This window comes from Lissotriton vulgaris, chromosome 11 (assembly GCF_964263255.1).
Source record: "Lissotriton vulgaris chromosome 11, aLisVul1.2, whole genome shotgun sequence".
Taxonomy (NCBI): domain Eukaryota; kingdom Metazoa; phylum Chordata; class Amphibia; order Caudata; family Salamandridae; genus Lissotriton; species Lissotriton vulgaris.
The window spans coordinates 69,172,857-69,199,401 of NC_141699.1; the positions used below are offsets into that span (position 1 = coordinate 69,172,857).

The following is a 26,545-nucleotide window of genomic DNA, read 5'->3' on the forward strand; positions in this document are numbered from 1 at the left end:
CAGAGTATCACACCTCGTACCGAAGCACCGATACAGGCCACAGGGGTCACCCATTTACTGGCCACAAGACATGTAAAAAGAAGAACCTGCGCTGGGGCTCTACTGATGAAATGGGCTTAATCATGCAGCACACAAAGGTGAGCAAAAAGCGTGGTTTCCTTTTAACACTTTGCCTGCTTCTTTTGCTGTCAGTATTCACTGCCATGGCTTTCCTTTTCATGAAGATGAGCACATAATCATAGAACATTGAAGAAAAGCTGGGACGCAGGAATATCGTTTTCAATCAAGCTTTTAATGAAAAGATCATAAAATAACAGTTTATCATCACTGTACATTAAGACTGCAAATGTCCATAGGCTGAGATAATTATTAGATATTATGTATCCTCTTACTTTTTTATGACACTTGAGATTGAGCCACAACAAAACGTGGCTCTGACCTGAATTCAAGCTCTGAAGAAAATAGAACAAAGGAGTATCATCCCTTTAGAGCCGCATCCCGGGCCCTACCACCCAATTTTCAGGTTAAAGAAAGATGTGCATCCTCCATTTTTATGGTTTGAGGAGCCACTGGGTAAACTTCCCCTATCCCTCTACCCCGTCCAGACTACACTGTGAACTGATTAAACCTTAACAGACCTCACTCACAAGTAGATAATAAGGTTCCAATGGTCATTGATTTATCTGGGAAGCTACTAGCCTCACTTGCCAGCTCGCCTCTAAAACACACATACAGATCTCAGTGGGAAATGTTTAGCAAGCAAAGTCATAACTGGATTGTTGATATTCGCAGAGAATAAGCACGAATCAACTACCCACTGGCATTTTGACCTACAACTTGTTGCAAAGATGTGCTATTCTTATGTCATGCAGTGTAAAACAAGATTTTTTTCAAGGTTTCCAACTGTACAGTACGATCATTTTAACTTGGCCCGTTTTAGTAGTTCCGCCAGAGAAGCATCTTTTCAGGGAGCTCCTCGTCTCTAGAGTGGAGGTCTGCCAACAAGACATTACAAAGGGGGAATGTGGGTGACAGTGCACATGTTCAGCTCCCTGGATGCAAAACTCATTAACTGCATTAAGCTCTAGGGGTCTATTTTATCCTCTTATCCGTCAAAATGGCTTCCATGAGAACTGCTCAGAACTCCGCCAACCCACAACAAAGCATACATGCCATGTAAAGTGAAGCTGACATGGGCCCACTAAGCATCTTCACTTTTATAAATTACGGTCCTTACCTCATGTGGCCTCTTTTTTGCATTACTGAACAGAAGGCAATTTAATGCATTTTTTTATGTAGACAAATTTCAATACAAGCAGTGGTCTAATTTAAGTCAGGACTCAGAACACACAAATGCACCTGAATAGCCACTAAAGGATCAGGGGAGTTAAAAATATCCTTTGAAAGCCTATGGATTTATGTAAACTGGTTCTCAATAGTAAGAACATGTACCCACACAAAGCATGAAATTAAAGAGGGAAGCATTTTCTTAATACCCTCAATTCGTCAGGTAAATACTATTTGCAGTTTTACCTTTCATAACACAAAAAGATTTTATTAAGAATCACAAACTGAATTCCAAGTGAGACTGTTAACTGATAATCTGACCTGCATCAGCCTTTGTTGGGGTCATGGAAAGGCCCTGAAACTTCTATCATCAAGAAAAGTTGTTGGACAGATGCTATCTGGCACTGCTCACCTCGTGGAGAGGGATAGGGTTTAAAGCCACAAGGTTGGTGAATAGGACCTATTGCACATTGGCTAATGTATCTCTACAAATAGATTAACTCTCACACATTTTAAGATTACAAAATGGGTTCTCTTAGAAAGCAGTGAATGTAGAGTAACACTCGAAATGTGAAAAGACCTTTTAGGTTCTTTCATGAGACATACACTTCTCAAAGATCAAGATGAATTTGAAAAGGTGGCATTTCAAACGAACAGACTTTATTCTTAAATGTTTCTTGGCGTGTCATCATGGTGAGTGGCCGTTTGGAAACATTCTTTGCTTGCAATGTGACCCAATCAACACAATGCATAGAGAGATTCCTAGCTTCATCCATCTCATTCCAAACGTTGTATGCAAATACACCAGTAAGTAAAACATGAGGTAGTTTCACAATGCAAAACATTACCTAGATACATTTATCTTCTAATTTTTTTAAGACAAATTCCTTGCTAGGTGAATCCAACAGTGCATTGTGCATTTGTTTTATTTTGAATTAATTCAACTCTCCTGGGATGTGCAACCTAACTAATGAAATAGAACAAAATATTTTTTTAAGATGTCTTGCTTTCTGGAAAATTTGTCAAGATGTGTCTTCGGTTAGTCTTCTTCCTTTCTACATCTGTAGTGTACATATGAAAATCAGCATACAAGACTCCATCTAGAAAGGCTTTTGAGAAAAGAATTGAATATCGCACTGGAAGAGCGCATGAACAGTTTTACAACTTGCTCAATGTACTAGTGACACATGTTGTGTCTCCTTGGTTATGGCGGTTACTTCCTGAGGTGTTTTGTTGGTATTGCACCATGGGGTGAATCAGACATTTAGGGACTGCATATCACTGGACTGTGCCAAATTGATAATTATGACTCTGCTTTGAGACTCTTATTGCTTACAACAAGTAATGATTGGGGAACAAATTGAGGAGCACATCTCCTAACCTTTATTCTTCTCTCGCCCACTTTCCCGTTCATCATTCCCAACCCAATTTGGCTTCTACTAAGCCCGGGAAGTGCCCAACTGGACGAAACTCCTTTTTTTACCAAAACTGAAGTGACTCAGTAAATACTGATAATCCTGACTGTGAGCCAGCACTGTTTGAGTGACAGTGCTTTGAAGAGAGAAAAGAAAAAAAACAGTAACAGGAATCATTGAAAAAGAGCATACATTGTAACGTGGACACATTAAATACAGAAACAAAACAGAAGTTCCTCTTCTAGATAAAGCTACAAAAGTCCAGTCCTTGCACTGTTTTCACAGGTTCATGGTTTATGGCTATGCTGTGAGTCTCTGAGATTAGTTATTTTTTTGTTTTTCTTTTATTAAAGTCCTGTAGAGTCAGCCCTGTACACGTGCCTTTAACTTTGCAAGCCACATTCTAGATCGATTTTTTAATGTTTTTTCCCCTTGCAAAAAAACAGGTGTGCACAGGATCTGAGAAATAAATACATTCATTACTGCAAATACATATTGATACAAAAAAACAACACTGTCAAATAGTGTCTGCACCATCTTTGTTAGACTGAAGACCAGGCAAAATTAATATCCCATTTTCGGTTACCTCTTCATGAGTTTGAAGTGGCTTTTAAATAAAGATTAAAAAAATAGACTACATTTGTGTTTTGAATTCTCCGTAACACTTTATTTTTTTTGGCTTCAGCAATATTCTGTTGACTCGTTTCCTTGGTATCTCTTCTACTGGGCCCTGCTATCTGTTGCCAATTTGGAAATGATCAGCAATGTGAAGGTTTTAAAAGTAAGAAAGACAAGTGTGAGTAAGGTTTAATACATTTCTAGTTAGCCGACAAGAGAGTACTATCAGACAATACTCAGCTTACAGAAAGACAGACTTCCCATTGTGAGCTAGTAGGTATCTATGTGGTACTTTGGGACACGCAATTCCAGAAAATATTACGTACTACATGGCTAGTATGTGAAATGCTACGAAATAAACTAGTTTGGTTGTTTGCTTGAAATGTGTTTTTGAAACAAAACTCGTAATAGGGTTATTTTCCCAATATTTCTAAATCTGAAATGTAGGAAAGATCGTGCCCATGCTGCCATGCCAGCTTAACAGTGGTGCCACGTGAACTCTAGCATGCAGCTTGAAAGGTAAAAGTTTTTGTAGTGTTTCATATTTGGATATTTGTATTCAACAATAAAGCATTAAATCATGTTGAGAGATCTTTGGTGATACTGTGCCTTTTACATCTTATCCTTTAAACCTTCTCCATAATGGCACCTTCCTAATGTAATCCTGGTCAGAGAACAGTACCCACTACCTACACCACATGGTTTTCATCAAAAAGGTAAGTTATGTACCACATGCCACTGACCAATTTAATTCTCAGCTTCCACTATAACGCTGTGTTTTTCAGCTTGGAAAATGTTCAGTGCACTTAAAGGCTTCAAGGACGCTAATGCCCTGGCTGGAGAAAATGAATCTTATTTTAGAAAAACCAAGGAGAGTTAATGGTGGTGAAAAGAATCAAACTATTCCTTCCAACAACCCAGTGTTCAACAAAGTCATGCTGTAGTTATTTTTTCCATGGGGGTTATTTTATGTGATAAATACTACATACTCGACAGTCTCCAGCCAAAACTATAAAGAAGTAATTTGTCCACTAATGGAGAATCCCTAAAAAAGTTTACATTCATGCCCAGTGACCACCCCAGAGTATTTATGAAAACCCATTGTGGCAGAGGAAATGCCTTGCTATGTAATTTTGTTTTGAGCAAGGAATATTAGATAGGACTCTGGAAGGAATTTACCCAAAGAATACATGGAAACGGCTCCCAAAACATTGAGAAACCTAGCTACAAAGTGCTTTAATGCCCTTTTAAGAGTCATCCAACACTCTGTCACCCGCACAATGAAGACTACTCATGCATCTAAATACAGAACACAACCCATGGGTTGTAATGGAATGCGGGTAGATAGCTATTATTTCAACTACTTTCCCTATCATCAATAGCAAGAAACAGAAATGGAAAAGATTAACTTTGACTGGCCCCTAGATCAGTTGAGGTCTGAAACTGTAAAAGTTTATGTAAACAATGAGATAAATATATTAGTATCTTTTTCTGAGCCAAGCAAGGTTTCTACACTCATTCAAAATGTGCTTTGGTTTAAAAATAGTTTTGTGAATTTGGGTATGAGCTCTTTCTTTGTATTTAATATACAACTTTTGCTACTTAATTGGTATTTCCTGTTATTCCGAAACCATTCTGGAACTAAAACAACTAAAGCATTTATTTAAGCTGCCTGGTGCCTTTGTGAATGTTTTTGTCAATGTTTTTTTTCTCTTGAAGCTCTGTGAACCTGACAACCCTCCCACAAAAAAGAGTAATCTTCCCCCAACCCCGAAAAAACTCTAAAACCTTAAATATGAAACTAGTGTTTTGCTTTTTCATTAAAATACAGAAATTGTTTGATACAATACTATGTCGTACAAATGTAGTTGAGAGTTTGGCGCCTAAGCCAACAATCCCTGAAGTTTTGAGTATTATTATTATTACTGTCACAGTTTGGAAATGTTTTCTCAATAGTCATTCCATGGAACAAAAATTCTATACAGCTACTTCGAAAAAAACAAATTTCTATTTGTACAATACGCTTGCTGTACACAGACATTTTGTCATCGTTGTTTAAGTGCTGAAAAAAAGAAAGCAACAGAAGGTTCCTATAAAAAGCATTGAGTCCAAAATCTTCAAAATAGTGTATCCAACAGTACAAAAAAACACAAACCAACTGCTCAACCAGTGGGACACAGGGATAATCAAAGGTTTTCTATGTCCCGTTGTAGAACACAATTTTCCATATATTGCAGCTGGTAATAGAGTTTTTATGGTGGACAGCAGTACGCAGCCAGGTGGTACGATTTCAACAGAGGGTCCTATTCTAAACGTCGACAGGAGTATAATAAAGGAAAAGACATCTTTGGATCCCATAGGGATGGGTTGGAACACATTGTCATCAGTTCTCTGAACTGCATGGATTTGCCGGCTGAAAATGAGCAATCATTTTAACACCAATACAACTTCAGTAATTTTACATCCTGACTTAACTGTACTCGTGTGCAGTACCAAAAATATTCTGCTATGTTGAAAAATCTTTAAGGTGAGGTAGTTATCGCTGTTATCTCCCGAAGCATTGAAATCTATGGCAAACAAAATCATCTATCTCTCTGGCCACGATTGGGTTTGGAGTAGGCAGTTTTAATTCAGTTTTTAAACTAAACTGTTCACAAATGGACATCTGTCTTGTGAGCATGACATTAAAATAAGCTGCCAGGTAAGTACCCCAGGATAGTCCCTATGAAGGGACTTCCCTGGTGAGTCTGCAACCATTACTGATACCTCTTGTCACTGACAATAATCCAACCTTATAACATCTCTTTGCAGTGCTAGTGTTGTATTGCAATTTTACTTGTTAAGTAATGCAATCATGCTTGGCAAAATAACAAATGGAACTGCTGCAAAAATGTTGCAGAGTTTTGCAATAAATTGAGCAATTTGTGTTCGAACATGTTCACGGATCCATACATTTGAACACTACATAAATCATATTTTGAAATTGCACAGCCAAATAGAAGGAAACCAGAGTGAGCTAAGCAGCCTCTAAATTGCAACTTCCAAATCCCTCGAATTTTTGTCTTGTTACCAAACGTTCATGGATACCTGTAGGATTTATTCTGACATCTGCACTCCCTAGCATCCCGTTTGTACATCTGCTAGAGTTCAGAGTAAGTTCTTTAAAACTAAGAAAACAACAGTAGGCCTGAGAACGTTTAATATGACCACAGCCAATTGAAGTTGTTAAAGTTACACCAAGGGGTGGGTATTTCACAAGGTCTGAACATCCAGTGGAAAGAGCCCACCTAGTGTTTTCTTGGCAGTCAAATGCCGCAACCTGTTATGCCATTGATAGTGTAAGACACCGGGCATGAATGTAGTTTTTAACATCAATGACACCACAACCAGGAGTGGAATGTAAATAGTCTAAATGGTTCACACAAATAGAAGATTTGAACAAACAAAGTGCACCCTAACTCTTTTTTCATTTTCATAGACTTGCGAAGGGGGAAATGAATCGCCAAGGGAACTAGGCAGACAGCCTCTTAACACTGCATTTCTAAACTAAAACAGCCTGTTGCAGCCACATATTATGACACAGCGCGTATTATCAGCAGCATATGTTAATTCATTAAATCAGTTTTTCACAGATGGCAGGAGAATAGATCTTGTCTACTTCTTGGCACCCCACTGTTGAGAAAGCAGTGTGCTTAAAAACATTGATACCCCATGTACTCTGTTTTTTCATATGGACAGAAATGCAGAAAAAAATGCAACTCATGACTTTTCGATGAGACCCATCGATGGCAATAATTCCAACCGAGACAAAAAAATCTTTTAAAACAAAAATCTATTCATCTATTTTGAAGTTTTGGACTCAATGACTTCACATTGACAACATCAGTTTGAGAAAAAAACCATAGCTGCATCCCAACCCTATAAAAGCAACAACAACAAAAAAATACAAATCTTTGGGGAGAGGAAACAAACGGGAAACGAGGAATGCCCACACTATCCCCGCATAATGTCTTGGAGAAGAGGTTCCACATGCCATTCAACTTCCCTCTAAGAGACACTTCCTCTGGTTTCTTTAGATGCGGCTGTTATATTTTTTGGCAAGGTGATGAGTTCTGTTTTACATTCACTGTTGTCCCTGAAAAAGCTAAAGACAGAACATGCTACAAATCAGAAAGCTTTGGCTCTGCCAATGCCCGATGTCTAGCTGCCAATCTTGACAAGACCCTAGTGTAACAGTGGCTGCCTAGCTAATGAGATAGAGTTTTGCAGCACTCTCCCTGTGCACCACCTACCAAGGCTACACGTGAACTAAATTGAATTTCAGCCTACATTCTTGTTTCATTGGTTTAATGTCTCTCTCGGTTTTCTAATCTATTCTAACATAAAACAAATTGTGGTAGAAATAAAGCCTATAATGTCTTGGTTTACTTGTACATGCTTCCTTTTTGGTCTATAAAATATAAACGCATACATCCAGGTGAGCATAGCAGAGGAGCACCTTTCACATAACTGGACAATGATAACACAAGCTACAACAAAAAAATGACTTCTTGTAAACGTTACTCAAATCAGAGGAGATGTTCCCTAGTTGCTGAGAAAGTTTACCACCAGTTCCACCAACCAGAGAGCTATACACAAGGTCACGCCAACTGAAGTCAAGGGTGAGGGCAGGGTGTGCACGTGAAGTGGAGAGGGGATGGAGGCTAAAACTTCAAAGAAGTTTCTGGCAGAAGTGTGAGGCCTCCGAAGTGATAGCAGCTGCTGGCTGTGACAACTTGTGCAGATGTTCAGGGGAATGTTAGTGCTTGCCTGTCCTTGAAGGAGGACGACCTGGAACACTCTGGTTTGTCTAAGTGCTTTGCACTCTGTGCTTGCATTTTATTAAATCCAAAGTCCAGACAAAAGTTGCCCACTGATACATGGCACATAAATATCAATCCAAGACCTATCAAGTACGCACAGTGGCCTACCACGGCTCACGGACAACCTGGAACCGACTACAACCCATAGTAGACACAATCTTGTAGACTGTCAGAAAAACAGCATTTCCTGCAGACATTTCAAGATCTGGTTCCAACACTGCGTTAGAGTTTGGTGTAACGCGTGGGGAGATAAACCTAATACTAACCCACTGCCTATCTCCAAATCCTAGGTGTCAAAGTGCGAGCATTGGAGAGAAATGCAGAGGCGTGTTCAACTGGCTGGATTATGGGGATCTTGCTGGCCTTGGTCTGGAACTAAATAGCTTTGATAGGAATGAGCGGGCCCTCTAATTTTCTAGACCGTCGTAAGCCAGCATCCTAGCCTAAATCCAAACTATGTTTACCTCACATCATTAAAGGGTAGAGGTTCCGGCCTGTGCTGGTTGGAAATCTTAAACTTTTAAGCAATTTCTTTCTTTGGCCAAGCGTTGCTGTAACTTGTTTAGCTGAACTTGGTTGATGAACACTGGGTGGTAAAAAAAATCCCAAACTTAATTTCTATTTCATATAGTTAATTACATGTAAGGAAAAATATAAACAAAAAAAAACACCATCTAATCTTTCACTATCTGTCTTACTGTTCTGAATATTTCAAGAGGTAGCAAAGGTAGGGAGCCTGACTTGCACCAGGCTCACTCTTAGTGAGGAGAGAAACGCTAAACATACACAAACACACAAAACAAAGTACCGAACAGAACTCTTATCAATTCCAGCCTTTTCACCCACCTCAAAACAAAAACCCAAGAAGAGACCCAGAACTTTCCAGTTCAAACATTCACATAATAAACGTTACTACTGTGTTTTTCATTAATAAACAAGTACCTCTGTTCCTCAAAGGACACCCATACATAACAACGTGTAAAAGTCAAGACCCTCTTTCACACTGTAAAAAGAAATTCCAGGGCATCCAAATTGTCAGCCAGTCACGGGTACGACGAAGAACGGTAGCTGGGTAGTTAGGGGTGGTCAGCTGTAGCAAGCCTGTCCTGACTTACCAATGTGAAAGGCAGACCAAGGCCTACTCTGTGGTGAGGGACTGAGGGAGCAGAGTCACTGTTTGCCCCTTTGCCTCTCACTGAAAAGTACTGTGCATGAGGGTTAGGGTGGGTGAACCCAAGTCCAGCAAACTTGCTACAATGCCTCCCACTCCGGTCTCAGCCTAACGTCCACAGGAAGGTCCGGCCACAGACCTTCCTTTCCTACTGCAATCAGACCAGCTTAACCTGCGTTAGGCTGGTTTCCTGTTTTTGAGGATATGTGAATAGTCGGAGTGGTTACCAGTCAGAGAAATAATCTGTGGATCACAAATATTTGAGGTTACTTGGTTTTCACTATAAACACAAAATGGAGATTGTCCCACCCTCTCGCTTTGGAATATCCATATTTGACTTGCACATGCAAAATACCAAGATGTTTGGTGAAAGCCAACTACTGATAGGGAAAACTAACAGAAATACATGCTAGAAAATATCCAGCAGGAGAACCAGCCACAAAATGGACCCAGAACCCCCCACACCATTTCCCCTTAAGATGGCAGCAGCAAACAAGGTATGGTGAATGCTAAATGTGACTTTAAAGCAACATTTATCGTTTTTTCTCCACTCCCTTTTTATATAACAATTCATGACACTGGGGCATGAAATAAGAGTGTGTGTAGGATATATATCCATATACACATATATATTTTACACACAGATGGTTGAGGTAAGAGAAATGGAAAGGGGCTTTGGGTTAGTGGCATCAACTCTGCTTTGGACCTCCCCCCAACCCCCCCGGTGTTTTCCTTAAAGCTCATTGGGTTTTCTTTTGCCCTTTCCTTAACCAGTCTACCCATGACTGAACTGGAACGTGATATGCCCTTTAAGCAGCAAAGTCTACAGAAAGGTAACCACCGCGGCTGGAGAGAGATGCACATTCGCTGGAAATCTTTGGAGTCTTTGGCTTATGTCGGAGAGGTATGCATGCGCAGGTGGCTGATGAGGTTGCGCTGCTGCGTAAACTTCCCACCACACAGTTGACATTCGTAGGGCTTTTCTCCTGAGTGAACACGCATGTGCTCGGTCAGTCGGTACTGCCTTGTGAAGCGCATGCCGCACTCATCACATGCAAAGGGCTTTAGGCCCAGGTGACTGCGCATGTGCCGCGTCATGGTGCCACGCTGTGTGAACATCTTGCCACAGATGTTGCACGGGAACGGTCGAGTGAGCCAGTGTGTCTTCTCATGTTGCCGTAATGTGGCTGGATCTTTGTAACTTTTCTCACAGATAGCACACTTGAAAGGCCGTGATTCAGCATTGAATGCCTGATTTGGGGTAGCAGACAGGTCCTCTGCTTCCTCCTTGCAGTAGGAGTCCTCATCTTTGATATACAGTTCTTCCTCTGTGTGTGTCTCCACATGTGAATTGAGCTCCTCAGAGCTGGGGAAGCCCCTCCCACATGGGATGCACACATACAGGTTGTCACCAAATGCAACAGATTCATAACCCTCCTGTCTGTAGATGTAGTTCGAGCTGGCAGGCCCACCCTCCTCGTTCTCGCTTTGACCGCTGTCCTCACTGTTATCTTTGCCGTTCTCCAGCTCTTCTTTGCATTGGTAGGGCGGTGCAGAGTTGTAGGGTCCACCTGGGTCATGCTCTGATGTTTTAGCTAAAGGGCCCACGATGACTCCGTTAGTAAGAGAGTCACACTCCTCCCCTCCTTGGCCACAATCTTTTTTACTGCCCCAATCCCTTTTTCGTGCAGAGTGGCGGTGGCCTTTGTGCTGGCCGTTCTCTGGTGCAGCATGGTTCTCTTCAGTGGACTCTAGCTCCATGGGCTCTGCAACCCCATCCATCAACCCCGAGACATGGTTTGTCATGGAGTCTTCAAATGAGGCACTGTTGGCTGCAGAGGCAGAGGCTGACTGTGGTGAGCCATGCTGACTCTCATTGGGCGGCAAGTCATCTGGAGCGTGCGCATTGAAGAGAGGGGGGCTTTTCTTAGACAGGTCCAAGCCGAGTTCTTGGTCACATCCGTTTCCATTGATGTTTTCAGGGTTGCTGCTGCTGCTGTGGAGTGAAGCATGGCAGTTTTCCTGATTAGAGCTGCTATGAAAAATCTCCTCATCAGAGGCTTTCCCCTTCGGTAGTTCTTTGGCATGGGAACCCTTGCTGCGTTCACTATATCCAGGGTACCGTGCTGAAGTGACCGGAGGTGCAGTGAGTCTGTGGCTGCGGCCGTGCCGTCCCAAGCCATGGATACCCAGTCTCCCAGAAAAAGCCTTTCCATAACGTTTCAACTTCTTTCGGCAGAGGGTGGCGAGTTCGTGCAATTGGAGGTAGCTTGCTGCAGTGAGGAGGGCGCTGAAGTTCTGCTCTCCGGGCTGCTCTGTTGACAGGAGCTTCCCAGTGTAGATAAAGTCTAATATCTGGCGGAAAATGGTTGGGTTAACCATATCCGTGTCCAGGTTAATGAGGTTGTCGTGTAAGACGAGAGACTTGAAGTACATGCTGCTTGCTGCCAGGATGTTCTTGTGGGCGCGAAAGAGGGCATTTTCCACCACAATGATGACGTCACAGAGGAAACCTTTGGCTCGCTGCTGATTCAGCTGAAGCAGCAGTTGTTTGGCATGATGTGGCTGGTCCATTTCCACTTAGTCTTGCTTTAACATTCAACTGTACCACCTGCAACGAGACAAGGAGAGTGTCAAAGCAGATGTCACACAGTCTGAGCTTGGTACAATATATTCAACAACTCTTATCACCTCGGTTTATCAACTCCTTTCAGAAAAAACACCCACCCATATAATAAAGAATTCCAAGAATCCAACTTCAAATGAGGAGTATCATATTTATTACAGCCCCAGGCAAATACATGACTTCAGATTCTCCTTTAGAACAGCTTCCTCCAACCTGTCATCACTTAGTACCAATTCTACCCAAGTGTTCTAATACAAAATAGACATGAAAGACATTGAATTACATTCACATTACAACACATATGTCCCTTTAACAAAACATTCTAACTGAAATGAATCTGGGAAAAACAAGCGGACCAAAAACTATTTACATATATATCTGCATCGATGCTCATGACGGAACCGCTCCGTCATCAGCCGCGGTGGCGCTGTGCTGATGACGGTGCGGTTCCATCATGGCCCGCCCGACGCGCCTGCGCGGATTCCACGCCTGCGCTGGGTGTTCTATTGAGCGGGCGGGTCCATGACGGAACCGCTCCGTCATCAGCACAGCTCACCCAAGGCTGTTGACGGAGCGGTTATGTCACCAGCGTGTGAGCGCCGCACGGCCCCCCCGCCCCCTTAGCACTATGGCGGAATAGCCGCCGCAGCGAAGGGGTTAAAATCTTTAAATCTTTGGTTTATGACTCTACCATATCTCCGATATGTAATCTGATTTTCACATGCAGATTGATTTGAATTTTCAACGTCATGTATGTTATACCCGGAGTTCAATGCTATTCATGCCCTGCTTGTAAAATCTTACTGCAACGACATGTTATAGAATGTTTAGTCAAATTGTCACAGTTGACTGGGCTGAGCAGCCTGACGGCTGCTCCTGGTGGGGTCTATTGTACTATCTTGAATAAGCTACCTGAAACTCCTCATGCGTACCTGACTCAATCACTACAATGCTCTTATTCATAATTAGGAGATTTCTCTTTATTCAAACTATTATTTATCACTTCAACACTAACATTGCAATTAAACACATCTTCACTTCCCATTCAATCATAATTTCATGCTTCTGCCATTCACCCACACATTTCACTTTTATACTCGGACAACCTGCTCAGATGACACATTTTCCCATTGTTCAACAAAGCTAAATTGCAAAATAATTTACACACCTTCAAAGGTTCAGAGAACCTGCTTTCTTCTCCTTTGCACATTTTCCTCTCTCTCCTTACCGTACCCTAATCACAACCGAAAACACCTTTGCCCCTTGTTTCTTGTCATATCAATTCCTGTGAATCTGTTTTGCAAATGCCATTTTCTTTTTTTTTTCTTTTTTACAATTTCTGGAGACCATTCTTCTTATTTGGCTATAGGCATACAACATTAATCTTACTGATGGGTTTATGCCCCCTTATTAAAACAAATGGACTTGATTAGTGTAGTATTCTGATGTTTATATCAATGTTTTCCTTATGTGTAGTGTTTCTTTAAGGCCATTCTATGTTGCCTAGTTATTCTGGAATGTGCATTATTCATTCTTGAGTTGGTGCCTGTTGAAGCTGGTTGGCTTGAAGCTCATCATCTATGTAACTATCTATTAAACCTCTCAAGACATCTTCTGTATTCAGCGTTTTGAGGTGCTTATCTTTGCGAAAGATACAATTTCACATGATCTTATTATACACAAAGTACTTCGCTTATTTCAAGAACATGGTGCCGTTCTAAAATTGGAAAAATTAAAGTTTTTCTTTACGGAAGTGGAGTATTAGGTCATATTGTCACCCAAGACGGTATCAAGCTCAGGCCTGGTCGTTTAGTAGCAATCTTCAATGCTCCTACTCCCACAGACAAAACTGGAGTCAAGTCTCTTTTGGTACTGTGTGAGTACTATTCCAGGTTTATTCCACATTATGCCACAATAGTTCGTCCCATCAGTAACCTCTTAAAAAAGGGAACTAAAGTTTGAGTGGAACAAGGAATGTGCTTTGGCTTTCCAAGAAGTTAAAAATCTTTTAAGTGAGAGTTCAGTACTCAAACCTTTTGACCCGAGCTTACCATGTTGTTTAACTGTTGACGCTAGTCAAGTAGGTTTAGGGGCTACACTTACACAAGTTGAGGATGGAGTTGGAAGAACAATAGGTTTTGCCTCTAGAGTTTTGAGATCACTAGAGTCACAATACTCAGTAATAGAAAAGGAATTGCTAGCTTGTGCATGGGCTATTGAGAAATTTCGATCATATGTATGGGGAAAACGTTTCTTGCTTCAAACTGATCATAAACCATTAGTAAATATTTTGGGTGGAGCCATCATTAAATGTTGTACTCCCAGCATCATAAGAAAGGTTAGTAAATTACTCCAGTACATATCAAACACATCTCGGGAGGTAAGAATGGGCGAGCAGATTTCCTCCCTCGTTTGAGGAAGAAGATGTTACCTTCCCAGATCTCATCAATGAGGATTGTGAAGATTGTTTTGTAGCTGGGGTGGACATTCCTGAGTTAAGGTTCTGTTCTGAGGAAGTGTGGAAGTTAGCTTTTGTCAAAAATTGTGTCCTCCAAGATGTTTGTAAGTACATCAGCTGTGGATGGCCCAGGGAAAAGGTTTTGTCTCCTGCTCTTCAACCGTTTGCTAAAATTGAAGAGGAGTTATCTGTGGAGGAAGAGATTTTAATACATAATGACAAACTCATTCCCCTCCACATTCATTCAGGAAGGGGATCATTGTAAGAGCACATGAAGGACATTTGGGTGCTTCATTTACCAAGCGGCGCATCCGAGACACGTTTTGGTGGCCGGGAATGGACTAGGAAATTGATGAATTTATTATGGATTGTGAAATTTGCAAGTCTTCTGATAAATGCCTTAAAACTTTTGTTCCTCCCCTCATTTTTGTAGAGTGCCCTGAACGTCCCTGGGTGAAGGTTGGAGTAGATGTCATGGGACCTTATGTTACTCTCAGTGGGAGTTCTAGATTCATTTTGGTTTTCGTTGATTATGCATCCTAAATGGCCTGAATACAAATTAGTTAGAGAAGCTGACACGAAAGCCATCATAGAATTTTTAGGCGAAGTTTGGTCTAGAAAAGGTTTTCCAGAGATACTAGTCTCTGACAATGATAAGCAATTTGTCAGTAAAGATTTTGAATCCTCTTTGTCTACTCATGGTGTAAGGCACATTAAAAGTTTGATTTATCACCCGCAAGGAAATGGACTTGTTGAGAGGATGAATAGCGTTGTTGGGGAGTGAAATGGGCAAAAGCTAGTAACAAAGATGTTGTAAAATCCCTTAACAGCATGATATGGTTTTTATAGAACCACTCCACATTCCTCAACTAAAGTGTCCCCTTTTGAACTGATAAGGGGAAGGAAGCCTATTACCTCTTTCCGTCCAGGGTGGACGTCCACGTGGCTTAACACGGAGTCTGATGTGCAAAAACGAATGTCTTTTGTGAAGGAGAATTCTTCTATCACTCAAGCCAAGAAAAAGCTTTGTTTTGACTCCAAAATGGGATCTAAAATGTCCATCTTGAAGGTTGGTGATATGGTCAAGATAAAGAAATCCGTTCATGTCAACAAAGGTGAAAGTAAATTTGGTCCACCTGTCACAGTTATTAAATTGTTTTGAATGCCGTTCAAGTTGAGGGAGGTTGTTGGTGGAACTTGAGCAAGGTAGCTAAGGTTCAGCCTTTACACCAAAAGGCATAGTTAAAGATCAATTCTAATGCTAATTCCAGTACTGGTAATGGGTTTGGTTCTTGCAGGAAAAGTTCCCGGACCATTATTAAACCTGAAAGGTTCAGGTAATGGAATTTTATCAATGTCATTATATTACTTCTGAAAAGTTTTGACCATATTAAACCCTTAAGGTTCAGGTAATGGAATTTTGTTTATGTCACCATATTACCTCTGTAAAACAAGTTTTTTTTGTTGTAATGAGAAGGGAAGATAAGGTAGTATTCTGATGCTTTTATCAATGTTTTCCTTATGTGTAGTTTTTCTTTAAGGACATTCTATGTTGCTTAAATATTCTGGAATGTGCATTATTCATTCTTGAGTTGGTGCCTGTTGAAGCTGGCTCATCATCCATGTAACTACCTATTAAACCTCTCAAGACATGTATTCAGTGTCCTTTCTACATTTTATTACTACTGGTAGGAGTGATTCTGTAGCAGGGTTTCCGTTCTCCCACAGAACTGTGCATAGAGATCTAGAACCTTAGTGAATCAGGGTGACCCAAAACTCACCTTAGTATCAGAAATCCCCTTACCGAGCTAGCTACAGTGTCTCATTGGTCATAACGAACTCCCAATGACTTAGACAAACCAGAACATGAACTTTGAGTACCTCAGGTATCGTGGAACACATGAACACTCTTTCGCTCTATAATCATTTCAAACCAGAACAGGGAGTAAAAGAAGACACCTGCAAGTTTGAAATATTTATTTTTCAATGCAAGGTTCTTAAACGCAGTATCTTATATAATACCAGAATACATATTATAAAAATCAGAGTTATCAGCATAGTCACTAATCCATAGTAAGCGAACGGTGATAGCATATTATAATGCAAATAATCAATAGAAATCTGTATCACCTATATTTTGCGCACCCTATTTAGCATACTATATTATATCTAAGAAGGTCTCATTTGGGTTTTAGCAGGGCGGGCCCATACCTCTACATGTCAGTAGGAGAAGATCACATCATCAGCTACCAGCTCTCTGCATGCGAAGCACCATCAAGTGTGTTTTTGCATTCTCAGTAACTATCTTAAACCCGCGTAGAGCCCAATGTTGGCAGCAACATTATTTGTGTTATGTCTAATGTGGTGCGAGGATCAGGCCTCCCAGCAACCTTGTGTTAGGTTATTCTTAGAGGCTTTAGCTCTCAGTGTGCAGACAGTGTACCAAGTACGACTAATATCAGAGCAATAACATATTATTCTCAAATAAATCACATCTTTCGTCTAGGTTGAAAGCTACAATAATAATTATGTGCCGTGTGCAAACTGAAGCCGAAGGAAAATATGTTGTTTAAACATTTAATAAACTCATGCTAACTTAACACAATATATAGAAAAGCAGTAACTGTATGACAATTCTATATTTCCAAATCAACTTCATAACCTAATTTTCCCATTTCAACTAACTGCTGACAGCCAGCTGTACGATATCTTTAATTACTCAGTTAAAGCGTTCAACCAACCCATTCCCTTCTGGATGATAATCGGAGGTGGTTTAAAAATAATGCCATTTCTCTTCATAAATTTCCTATCTGATACAAATTGAGGTCTATTTTTGGATAGGATATACTACAGTAACCTCTCCTGCATAAATATTTTGTCCAAAAAGTGCACAATGCTTTCACAATCGACTTTGCTCAAAATATTAATTCCTGTCCACTTAAAAAAATTATCCATTACTACTAGGATGCATTTGCTCTCGTTAATTTAATCATCTATCGGACCCATTATATCAATACCAATTTTTCCCCAAGGAGGCACACATGAAATAGGTGATAGAGGGGAATGAAAAGTCTTCGGACACTTGTCAGAATAATTACCTTATAAGCACTACTTTATTTTCCTTTCAATGTCACTATCGAAACCAGATCACCAATACACATTTGTTATTTTATTCTTGATCCGTGAGATACTTAGATGTCATTTTTGACACAATTTTAGTATTTTGTTCCATAATGTCATTTGTTGTACAAATTTACCACATTTTATTAACAAACTTTTTTTCACTTCATTTCTCACCTCCCAAAAGACACGTTCATTCTTACCCACGACTCTCTTCTCGGGTCATCCTTTGTTCACAAACATCAAACTCTTAGTCTATTTTTTGTCTCTGTTGTATGTTCTTTCCACTCATTGATATCAATATCACTCATAACCATCAAATAGGCCAGCAACATAGCCTTCATTCAAATACTGCTAACTGTTGTCCTTAAAAGGCAATGAAATCAGACTCCAGAAATCATCAGAAAAACAGTTCCTAATGCCAGAAATGTAAAGTATATCCTACTTAAAGTCTTCATTCATACCTTCAAATATATTACTCATAAGTCACTGAAACATTCCAGCGGCAGATGCCTGTCCAAGTCACATACAGGTTTTTTCCTTTGTCTTCCTACACATCCTGGTATGATAATGACCCAACACCACATGCTGAACATTTTTTTATTATTAAAACATCCTTTCATTAAAGTTTGGAGAACATAAAGCAAATCCTAATATTGAATAATATTTGTGACAATAATGGAACTTATTTAGAAAATGTCCCTCCTCATTGGACCCAACACTCTTAACCCATTAAATTTCCTTGAAACATTCATCCATCACACACCCCCGCCGGCCAAGTTGCTGCTGTCAGTGCACGTTTCATTTGTTGGTATCAACAATTTTCTGATATTTCATATTCTATCTGTAACTCTGCGAATTATAGTATTCCACCCTTGACCGAGAGATCTCACACACCATTGATATACCGATGGTGTCCCATTTGTTAAATTCAGAAGAGGTGCAGTTTCCCAAGTCTTTCTATCTCCCAGAGAGGAGTTGCCTGTGCCATCTTGTTATGCTACCCCAGTTTATTTGTTACTCGATGCCACAGGGAGACCGTCTGTGCTGTTGGGCTTGTCAGGTGTTGATGATTGGGATTTGGGTATAGGATGGTTTTGTAGCCCCTCCTGGGCCCATAATCCATCTATCCATCCAACACGATGGCTTTTTGTGTGGCTGGTGTACCCATTGATTTATAATGATTAATTGTGCCACCCAGTGATATGCTTGCACATCTAGAAGTCCAATTCCCTCATCATACCATCCCCGGGTCAGCTTATGGACTGCTATCCGGGGAGGGATTGGAGGAGGGGGCGGGGGCTCAGCCATCCCAAAGTAGTGTCCTGATTTCCCCCTCTTTTGTGTTGAAGTAGGTCTCAGGGACTTTGTATGGTGTACTTTGTAGGATGTAGAGGAACTGGGGGAGTGCCATCATTTTGCAGAGGGCCGCATGGCCGAGTAGGGACAGAGGCAGTGACCTCCAGTGGCATACATTGCTTTGTAGGCGTGTGATCAGACCCATGAGGTTGTGTGTATAGAAGAGGTCGGGTATGCAGTTAGGAACATCCCCCCATGAGGTTGTGTGTATAGAAGAGGTCGGGTATGCAGTTAGGAACATCCCCAAGTATCGAAAGCCCGCTATGACCACTGTTGCACCGCAATTGGCAGCAGGACAGGGGCAGGCCATTTATTAAATATATTGTGGATTTTGACCAGTTTATGGAGTGCCCGGAGTATTTGCCAAAGTTAGTGCAGATCTGGAGTATTCTGTTGAATGACGCCTGTGGTGATGCAACGTAAACAAGATCATCATCTGCATGCAGGGAAATTCTATCTTTCCACCCTTCTGTCCATTTCAATCCATGGACCAATGGGTCCCACGTATCCATACTGCCAAAGGCTCTAGAACGATGGCAAACAATATGGGTGACAGTGGGCAACACTCCGTTGTGCGGCGCCTGAGAGAAAACCTCTGCAATATATGTCCGTTCACCACAACCTGTGCCAGTGGATCCGCATATAACAAGCGGATGTACCCCATAAACTGGGGCCCTATTCGCATGCGTTCTAGGAATGTAAACATGTAAGGCCATTTGATGGAAGGTATCAAAGGCCATGCGGGCGTCCAGGGATTCAATTGCTGCATCTGCTCGGTAACGATATATCTGTAAGAAACAGGTTAGTATTAGATTCCTTACCTTAGAATATCCCCAGGCGTCAGTCTGAATCTGGAAATTTTTGCGTAGCAGTATCCCTGCGCGTCGGTAGGAATCGTCTGCGGCTCTGCGTCCTTAGTCGGCGTCATGGGCGCCGGGAAGACGTCGCCGGAGTACTTAGATGCCGCCTTTATGCACTGACGCCAGTTCTTATACACAGCTTTTCGGCGCCAGAAACGCAGAGCCATGATAAAAACCAACACTGGTGCAATGAAACTAGGGCCCTGAAAATGGATGACCTTAACCCTAGATATCGGTTCGCAGAACTGGGAGGATGGGTGGGGCGGTAAGGAATCTAATACTAACTACTGTTTCTTACAGATATATCGATATCGAAGGTAAATTGTGCATCTGAAAGAAACAGGTTAGTATTATATTCCTTACCTTAGAATAGATACCCCAGCAATACCAACTCCGGTGGTGTGTCTGCAAACCAATGCACAAGACGACCCATCGGGAAATTGTCCGTTTGTGCACCACCCGTCCCTTCTTAGCGCCCACGTATCCAACAAAGTGTTGGTAATCCACCCGGAACTGGCATGTGCGATCCAGATAGTATGAGAGCGCACGTTTTGGGTCCAGACGGTGGAGCCTCTCTTCCTTTTTCGAGGAATGCGGAGGCATAAAGAAGGTGGGCAAGGTGATGGACTGCCCGATATGGAAGGCTGTGACTACCTGGGGCAGGAAAGAGGGTCGCGTCCGCAACACAACTTTGTCCGGATGGACAAAAAGGAAGGGATGTTTAGAAGAAAGGACCTGGAGCTCATTCACTCTCCTGGCAGAGGTGATGGCAACCTGGAATGCAGTCTTAAGGGTAAGAAGACGAAGAGAACAGTTATGAAGTGGCTCAAAGGGAGAACACATCAAATAAGTTAGAACACGGTTCAAGTCTCACTGAGGCATCACAAAAGGAACAGGAGGGAACATATGAGTGATGCCCTTCAAGATCCTATTTACAACTGGGGACTTGAACAAAGAGGGCTGATCAGGTAGCCTAAAGAAGGCGGAAATGGCAGAGAGGTAGCCCTTGATAGTGCCCAGAGCAGAGCCCTGCTAGGCAAGAGAAAGAAGAAAGAGGAGAACCTCAGAAAGAGGGGCAGAGAGTGGATCCACAGCCTTTGCTGTGCACCATGCCACAAATTTGTTCCATCTGCAGGCGTATACCAATTTTGTGGAGGGACGCCTGGCTGCCAGAATAACATCACAGACTTCAGGAGGCAAGTCAAATGGCCTCAACTGTCGCCGCTCAATCTTCACGCATGGAGGTGGAGGCTGGACCGGTGTGGGTGGAGGACCATCCCCTGCTGCTACGACAGAAGGTCCTCCTGAAGAGGCAGACGAATCGGGGGATTGACTGACATGCTGAGTAGCTCGTGATACCAGTATCTTCGTGCCCAGTCCGGAGCCACAAGGATGACTTGGGCCCGGTCGCGCCTGATCTTCTTCAGCATGGTATAGGCGGAAAGGCGTACAACAGACCGCAACTCCACTCGCGACGAAAAGCGTCTCCGAGCAAGTGCCGCCTTGGAAATTCCAACGCGCAGAACTCGTGACACTGCGCGTTTTCTTCTGTGGCGAATAGCTCTAACCAAGGCTCTCCCCACTGCTGAAAGAGACCTTGCTCCATGTCAGAGTTCAGACACCATTTGTGATCCATCATGCACCGACGGCTGAGTTAGTCCGCCCTGGCGTTCAGGGAACCTGCCACGTGTTGAACCACCAGGGTCACGCCCTGATGTTCCAGCCACTGCCAGAGGCGCAGAGCCTCCTGGCATAGGGTCTACCACCCCACCCGCCCCGTTTGTTGGAGTACCACATGGCAGTGGTGTTGTCCATGAACACCTGCACTACACTCCCCTGGACAGAGGAGAGGAATGCCTTTAGTGCAAGCCGGATCGCCCGCAACTCCAGAAGGTTGATGTGGAGCCGTGACTCCGCTGGAGACCAGAGTCCTCTGATATCCGCCTTTCCCATGTGGCCCCCCCAGCCCTGGAGGGGGGCGTCCGTCACAACTATGTGCTCCGGTTGGGGTGGGGAGAGGGATCTGCTGCTAACCTAATCGCGGTCCGTGAGCCACCACTGCAACTGTCTTGCAGTGCCCTCCGAGATCAAGACATGGTCGGACAAGTTGCCCTGAGGCTGGGCCCACTGAAACTTCAGGTCACACTGCAGAGCCCACATCCGCCACCTGGCGTGATGCACCAGAAGGATGCAGGAGGCCATCAGCCCCAGAAGCCGCAGCGTCAACCTGACCGAGACTTGGGATAACGGCTGAAAGATCGGAATCAGAGCCTGAATATCCCGAACCCGCTGTTCGGGAGGATAAACCCGAAACTGCGCAGAGTCTAGAACCACTCCGATGAAGAGGAGCTTCTGAGAGGGACACAGGTGCGACTTCGGCACATTGATGGAGAACCCCAGCAGGTGCAGAAGGTCGGCTGTAGTCTGGAGGTGGCTGACGACTGTCTGGGGCGAGCCCGCCTTCAACAGCCAGTCGTCGAGGTAGGGGAAGACTGAAACCTGCGCAGATGAGCTGCGACCAACGCCATTACTTTCGTGAACACCCGTGGGGCGCTGGTAAGGCCGAAGGGGAGCACGGTAAACTGAAATTGCTCGTGGCCTACCGTGAACCACAGGTAACGCCGGTGGGCCGGCAGGACGGGGATGTGAAAATAAGCGTCCTGCAAGTCCAATGCTACCATCCAGTCTCTGGGGTCCACGGCTGCTAAGACCTGAGCCAGAGTCAGCATCTTGAACTTCTCCTTCCGGAGGAAGCCGTTGACGTTCCGCAGGTCCAAGATAAGGCGTAAGCCCCATTTGCCCTTCTTGGGAACCAGAAAGTAGTGGGAGTAACAACCACACCCTACTTCTTGCCCAGGAACGCGCTCGATGGCCCCCTTGGCCAAGAGGGCCGTAACTTCCTCTTGCAGAAGTTTCAAGTGATCCCCGACACGCGGTGGTACTGTGGTGGCATGGCTGGAGGGGTCGCCTCGAAGGGGAGGGAGTAGCCCCTTCAGACGATTTGCAGCACCCACATGTCCGACGTGAGGGAGCGCCAGTGGAGGAGGTGATGGCGAACCCTGCCCCCCACTGGCGTCAAATGGGCCTGAAAGCTCGGACTAGGAAGGCTTTGAGGCAGATGCTGCGGGGGTGGATGTGGACTGGCCACGCCGTTGCCCCCCGTTACCGCCGTGACGGTAACCACGCCCGCCGCCGCGCTGAATGGTAGTCTGTGGCCAGTGGCTGGCAGGACGTGTGGGGGCGCCCCTTCTGTGGCCACGAAGGGAGCGCTGGGCAGAAGATTGCCGGTGCGGGGCCGACAGGCCCAAGGACTTGGCCGTAGCCCTGGAGTCCTTACAGCGTTCCAGCGCACTATCTGCCTTGCCACCGAAGAGGTGGCTGCCATCCAACGGCATGTCCATAAGGGTGTTCTGGACATCGGCCGAGAAGTTGGCAGACCTCAGCCAGGCGTGGTGGCGAACCGCCACAGATGTGGAAATCGCTCTCCCAGCGAGTCCGTGGTATCCAGTCCACATCGTATGGAATACCGCGCTGCGTCACGTCCCTCCGCGAGGGCTTGAGCAAGCTTCACCCGGGCTCCCTCCGGGCACTCCGGCAGCACGGCCGCAACGGTATCCCACAGGGAGTGGGTGTAATGGTCCAAGAAGCACGCGGTGTTGACCGACCGCAACCCCAAACTAAGGGAGGAGAACATCTTCTTGCCGAATTGCTCATACCTCTTGGTTTCCCGATCCGGAGGTGCAGTCGGGAATGCGGATTGGATAGTAGAGGCCTGGATAACTAGGCTCTCGGAGGTGGGGTGGGTGGACAAGAAACTAGGGTCGCCCGGAGCAGGGCCGTGGCGCCTAGCGACGTTCCTATCTACAGGAGGACCTGTAGTGGGCCTGGACCAAGTGCCCAACAGGACGTCCGTGAGAGCCTCACTAAACGGCAGTAGAGGCTCTGGGGAGCTTACCTGCGGTTTAAGGACCTCTGTGAGGATGTTAGACCTCACCGTTGCGACGGGGAGCTCAAGAGCCAAGGCCTTGGCTGCCCTCATCAACACCACACTATAAGTAGCCCCCTCCTCCGTAGCCATGGTAGGAGGGGAGACAAAAGCAGTTTCTGGGGAGGTATCCAGGCCACTGGCCTCCCCTAGTTCCTGTGTCCAGTCCTGAAATGACTGGCACTCAAGTGCCAGAGGGTCCTCAGGCCCGTCCCAGCCTCCCTCGTCGTCCATCTCCTGATATTCAGGGGTAAAGGATGGACCCAGATCCTCGAAGAATTCCTCTTCGGCCGGCGCCGAATGCGGCGTCTAGCGGCACCGCTCCGGCATCGGATCCGGACCGAGGGTTGGACCAGGGACGGCATTGCACGAGGACGGCGCCGGTGTTGACACCCTAGGGGTAGACGCCGGTGGGGTCGTAAGGTCGACCAGCGGGGCCCTGTGGCGTCTGGACCGAAGTCGCCGACGGCGCCGGGGCCAAAGCACCAGACGGCACCGGGGCCGAAGCACCCTGCCCGCTTGGGCTTCCAGTCAGGGCCGCGGAACCCGACGGTGGAATGAACGACCTCATGGCCATGAGGAAGGCCTCGATCTCCTCCAGCGTTGCGTTCTGCCCAGGGACCGGCGGGTATGGAGCAGGCCATGAAGCCTGCGGCTCCGGTGGAGCCGCGTGGGCGGTGTCACCCGAACCCGCGAGCGTCGGGGGGGGGGGGCGGTGTCAGAAGAGCGATGTCGCATCTTCAACTTCTTGTGCCTCTTACCGGAGGACTTGGAGCCCGACGAGTGGTGTCGACTCGCCGAGCTGTGATGACTCCGGCCCCCCAACCGGTCCTTCGACCTCCTTCCGGACCGGGACCTCGAATGGCGTGGGTCGACTGCCGGAGCTCGAGGCGCTCACGGGACCTAGCCTTCGAAGTCAAGGCCCGGGAGTCGGGGCACGACTTGTTATCGTGGTCGGGCCCCCGGCAATGTAGGCACCGGCGATGGGGGTCGGTAACCGACATCAGTCGGTTGCAGTCGACACAGGGCTAGAACGTGGGCATCCCTACCGGCACAGATGAGTCGTACGACTCGAAGCGGATCCAAAAAGGATCGAAAAAGTTTAGTCAAAAAGTGACTAAAGGGTACCACTTTCTCCGGACCTGCGCTTGCTGGTGTGGGAAAAAGAAGAACTGACGTCAGTGTGCGAGGGCGGCGTCTAAGTACTCCAGCGACCGACACGGAGCCGCAGACAACGCCTACCGACGGGCAGGGTTACTGCTACGCAAAAATATCCGGATCCAGAATGACGCCTGGGGATATTCTAAGGTAAGGAATCTAATACTAACATGTTTCTTTTAGATTTGTGCCTCTTGTCCCCATCACTCAGTGGTGGCTACCCAGGTTGTGGGCCGTATTGCGCCCAGGCATGAACCCAGGCTGGTCTGGGTGTACCAGTCTAGTCACAACCTGGAGCCACTGTGTTGGGAGTATTTTGGGCAGTATTCTGACCTCTGTGTTAACCGGAGAAATGGGGCGGGAGGAGCTCATGTCTTCGGAGGCTTCCCCTTTTTGTGCATGACTACTATAGAGGTTAGTCTTTGGTCACAAGGTAAAATGCCCCGCCGCTTACTTTTAATGTACATTTGTAGCAGGTGGGGGGTTTGGTGGCTGTTAGGTTATAAAATTATATTGGTAAGCCATTCAGCCTCATCGTCTTCACTGATTTTATATTTTGCATTGCTGTTGCAATTTCGTCTACAGTGGCATCTGCCTCAAGTTGCTGCCGCTCCTCCAGGAGAGCGTTGGCATGGGAACATAGAATAGGAAATTTCAAGAGCCTTAGGCCTTGGCCAGTGCGACAGGAAAATATCGATCTGCAATGTGAGCCGTGAAGGCCTCTGCTATTTTCTGTGGATCTATCAGGGTCTTGTCGTCTATCTTTAGTGTGGTCACCCATCGATTAGCCCTTTCCCGCTGGTCAAGCCAGGCGAGGAGTTTCTCCGCCCTGTCTCCATGTTCGTATATTTTGTAGCTAGCTGTTGAGCCCTGGCAGTCTCTGTAACTAGGTTATGGTATTTTGGTCGCTTTACATCAAGTGTGTGTTTGGTTGCATCATCAGTGGTGAGTGTGAAATTTCGTTCACAGGTTAGTAGGCCATTCTCAAGCTCTTCCAGCTGTCTCCTTTTTTCTTTTTTGTATCCTGTTAGTGCGAGTGCCTGACCCTTCACTACTGTTTTTAAGGCCTCCCATAGCACTAGAGGAGAATCTACTGATCCTATATTCTCTTTGAAATAATTGTCAGCGGCTTTGGTGAGGCCGGTTCGGATATGTGGGACCTTCAGGTGTAGCCCCCAGGGATTAGTATGCCCAGATCGGGGAATGATCTGAGATACTCCTTGCCAAATGTTGTACCCCCTTTAAGTTTTGTAGCTGATCTGCCAGTGCGATAATGTGGTCTATTCGAGAGAGAATGTTATAGGCCCTGCAGTGGAATGTGTATTGTCGTGGAAGGGGATTAAATCTACGCCATATGTCTACCAATCCGAATGCAGCCATTAAGTCTGCCATGTGGGATCTGGGGTGAGGCGAACTTCTGGGTGGGAGGCAATCTTTCTGGTTACACTGCCTCCGTTTTAAGTCCCCTCCTATTACCATGTCTCCCTAAGGAAAATCCATTATCATTTTGCTCATGTCTGCAAGTGCTGTCTTATGAAGAGCTGGAGGGACATACACTACCATGATGTTGAAACTCCTGCCCTCCCAGCTGCCTAATATGGCCGCAAAGCGGCCCTGTTCATCAGT

At 44.8% G+C, this 26,545-nt stretch overlaps 1 protein-coding gene across 2 annotated transcripts in view; it reads right to left on the minus strand.

Moving 5' to 3' along the window:
- Window positions 1-273: 273 nt before the first annotated feature.
- Window positions 274-26,545, minus strand: part of HIC2 (HIC ZBTB transcriptional repressor 2) — a 340,859-nt gene continuing 314,587 nt past the window's right edge. For both annotated transcript variants that reach the window (XM_086942719.1, XM_086942720.1), the window contains exon 3: window positions 274-11,964. In XM_086942719.1, the coding sequence (XP_086798845.1) occupies window positions 10,245-11,927 (1,683 nt within the window). In that variant the 5' untranslated portion in view covers window positions 11,928-11,964 and the 3' untranslated portion in view covers window positions 274-10,244. The remainder of the gene's footprint in view (window positions 11,965-26,545) is intronic.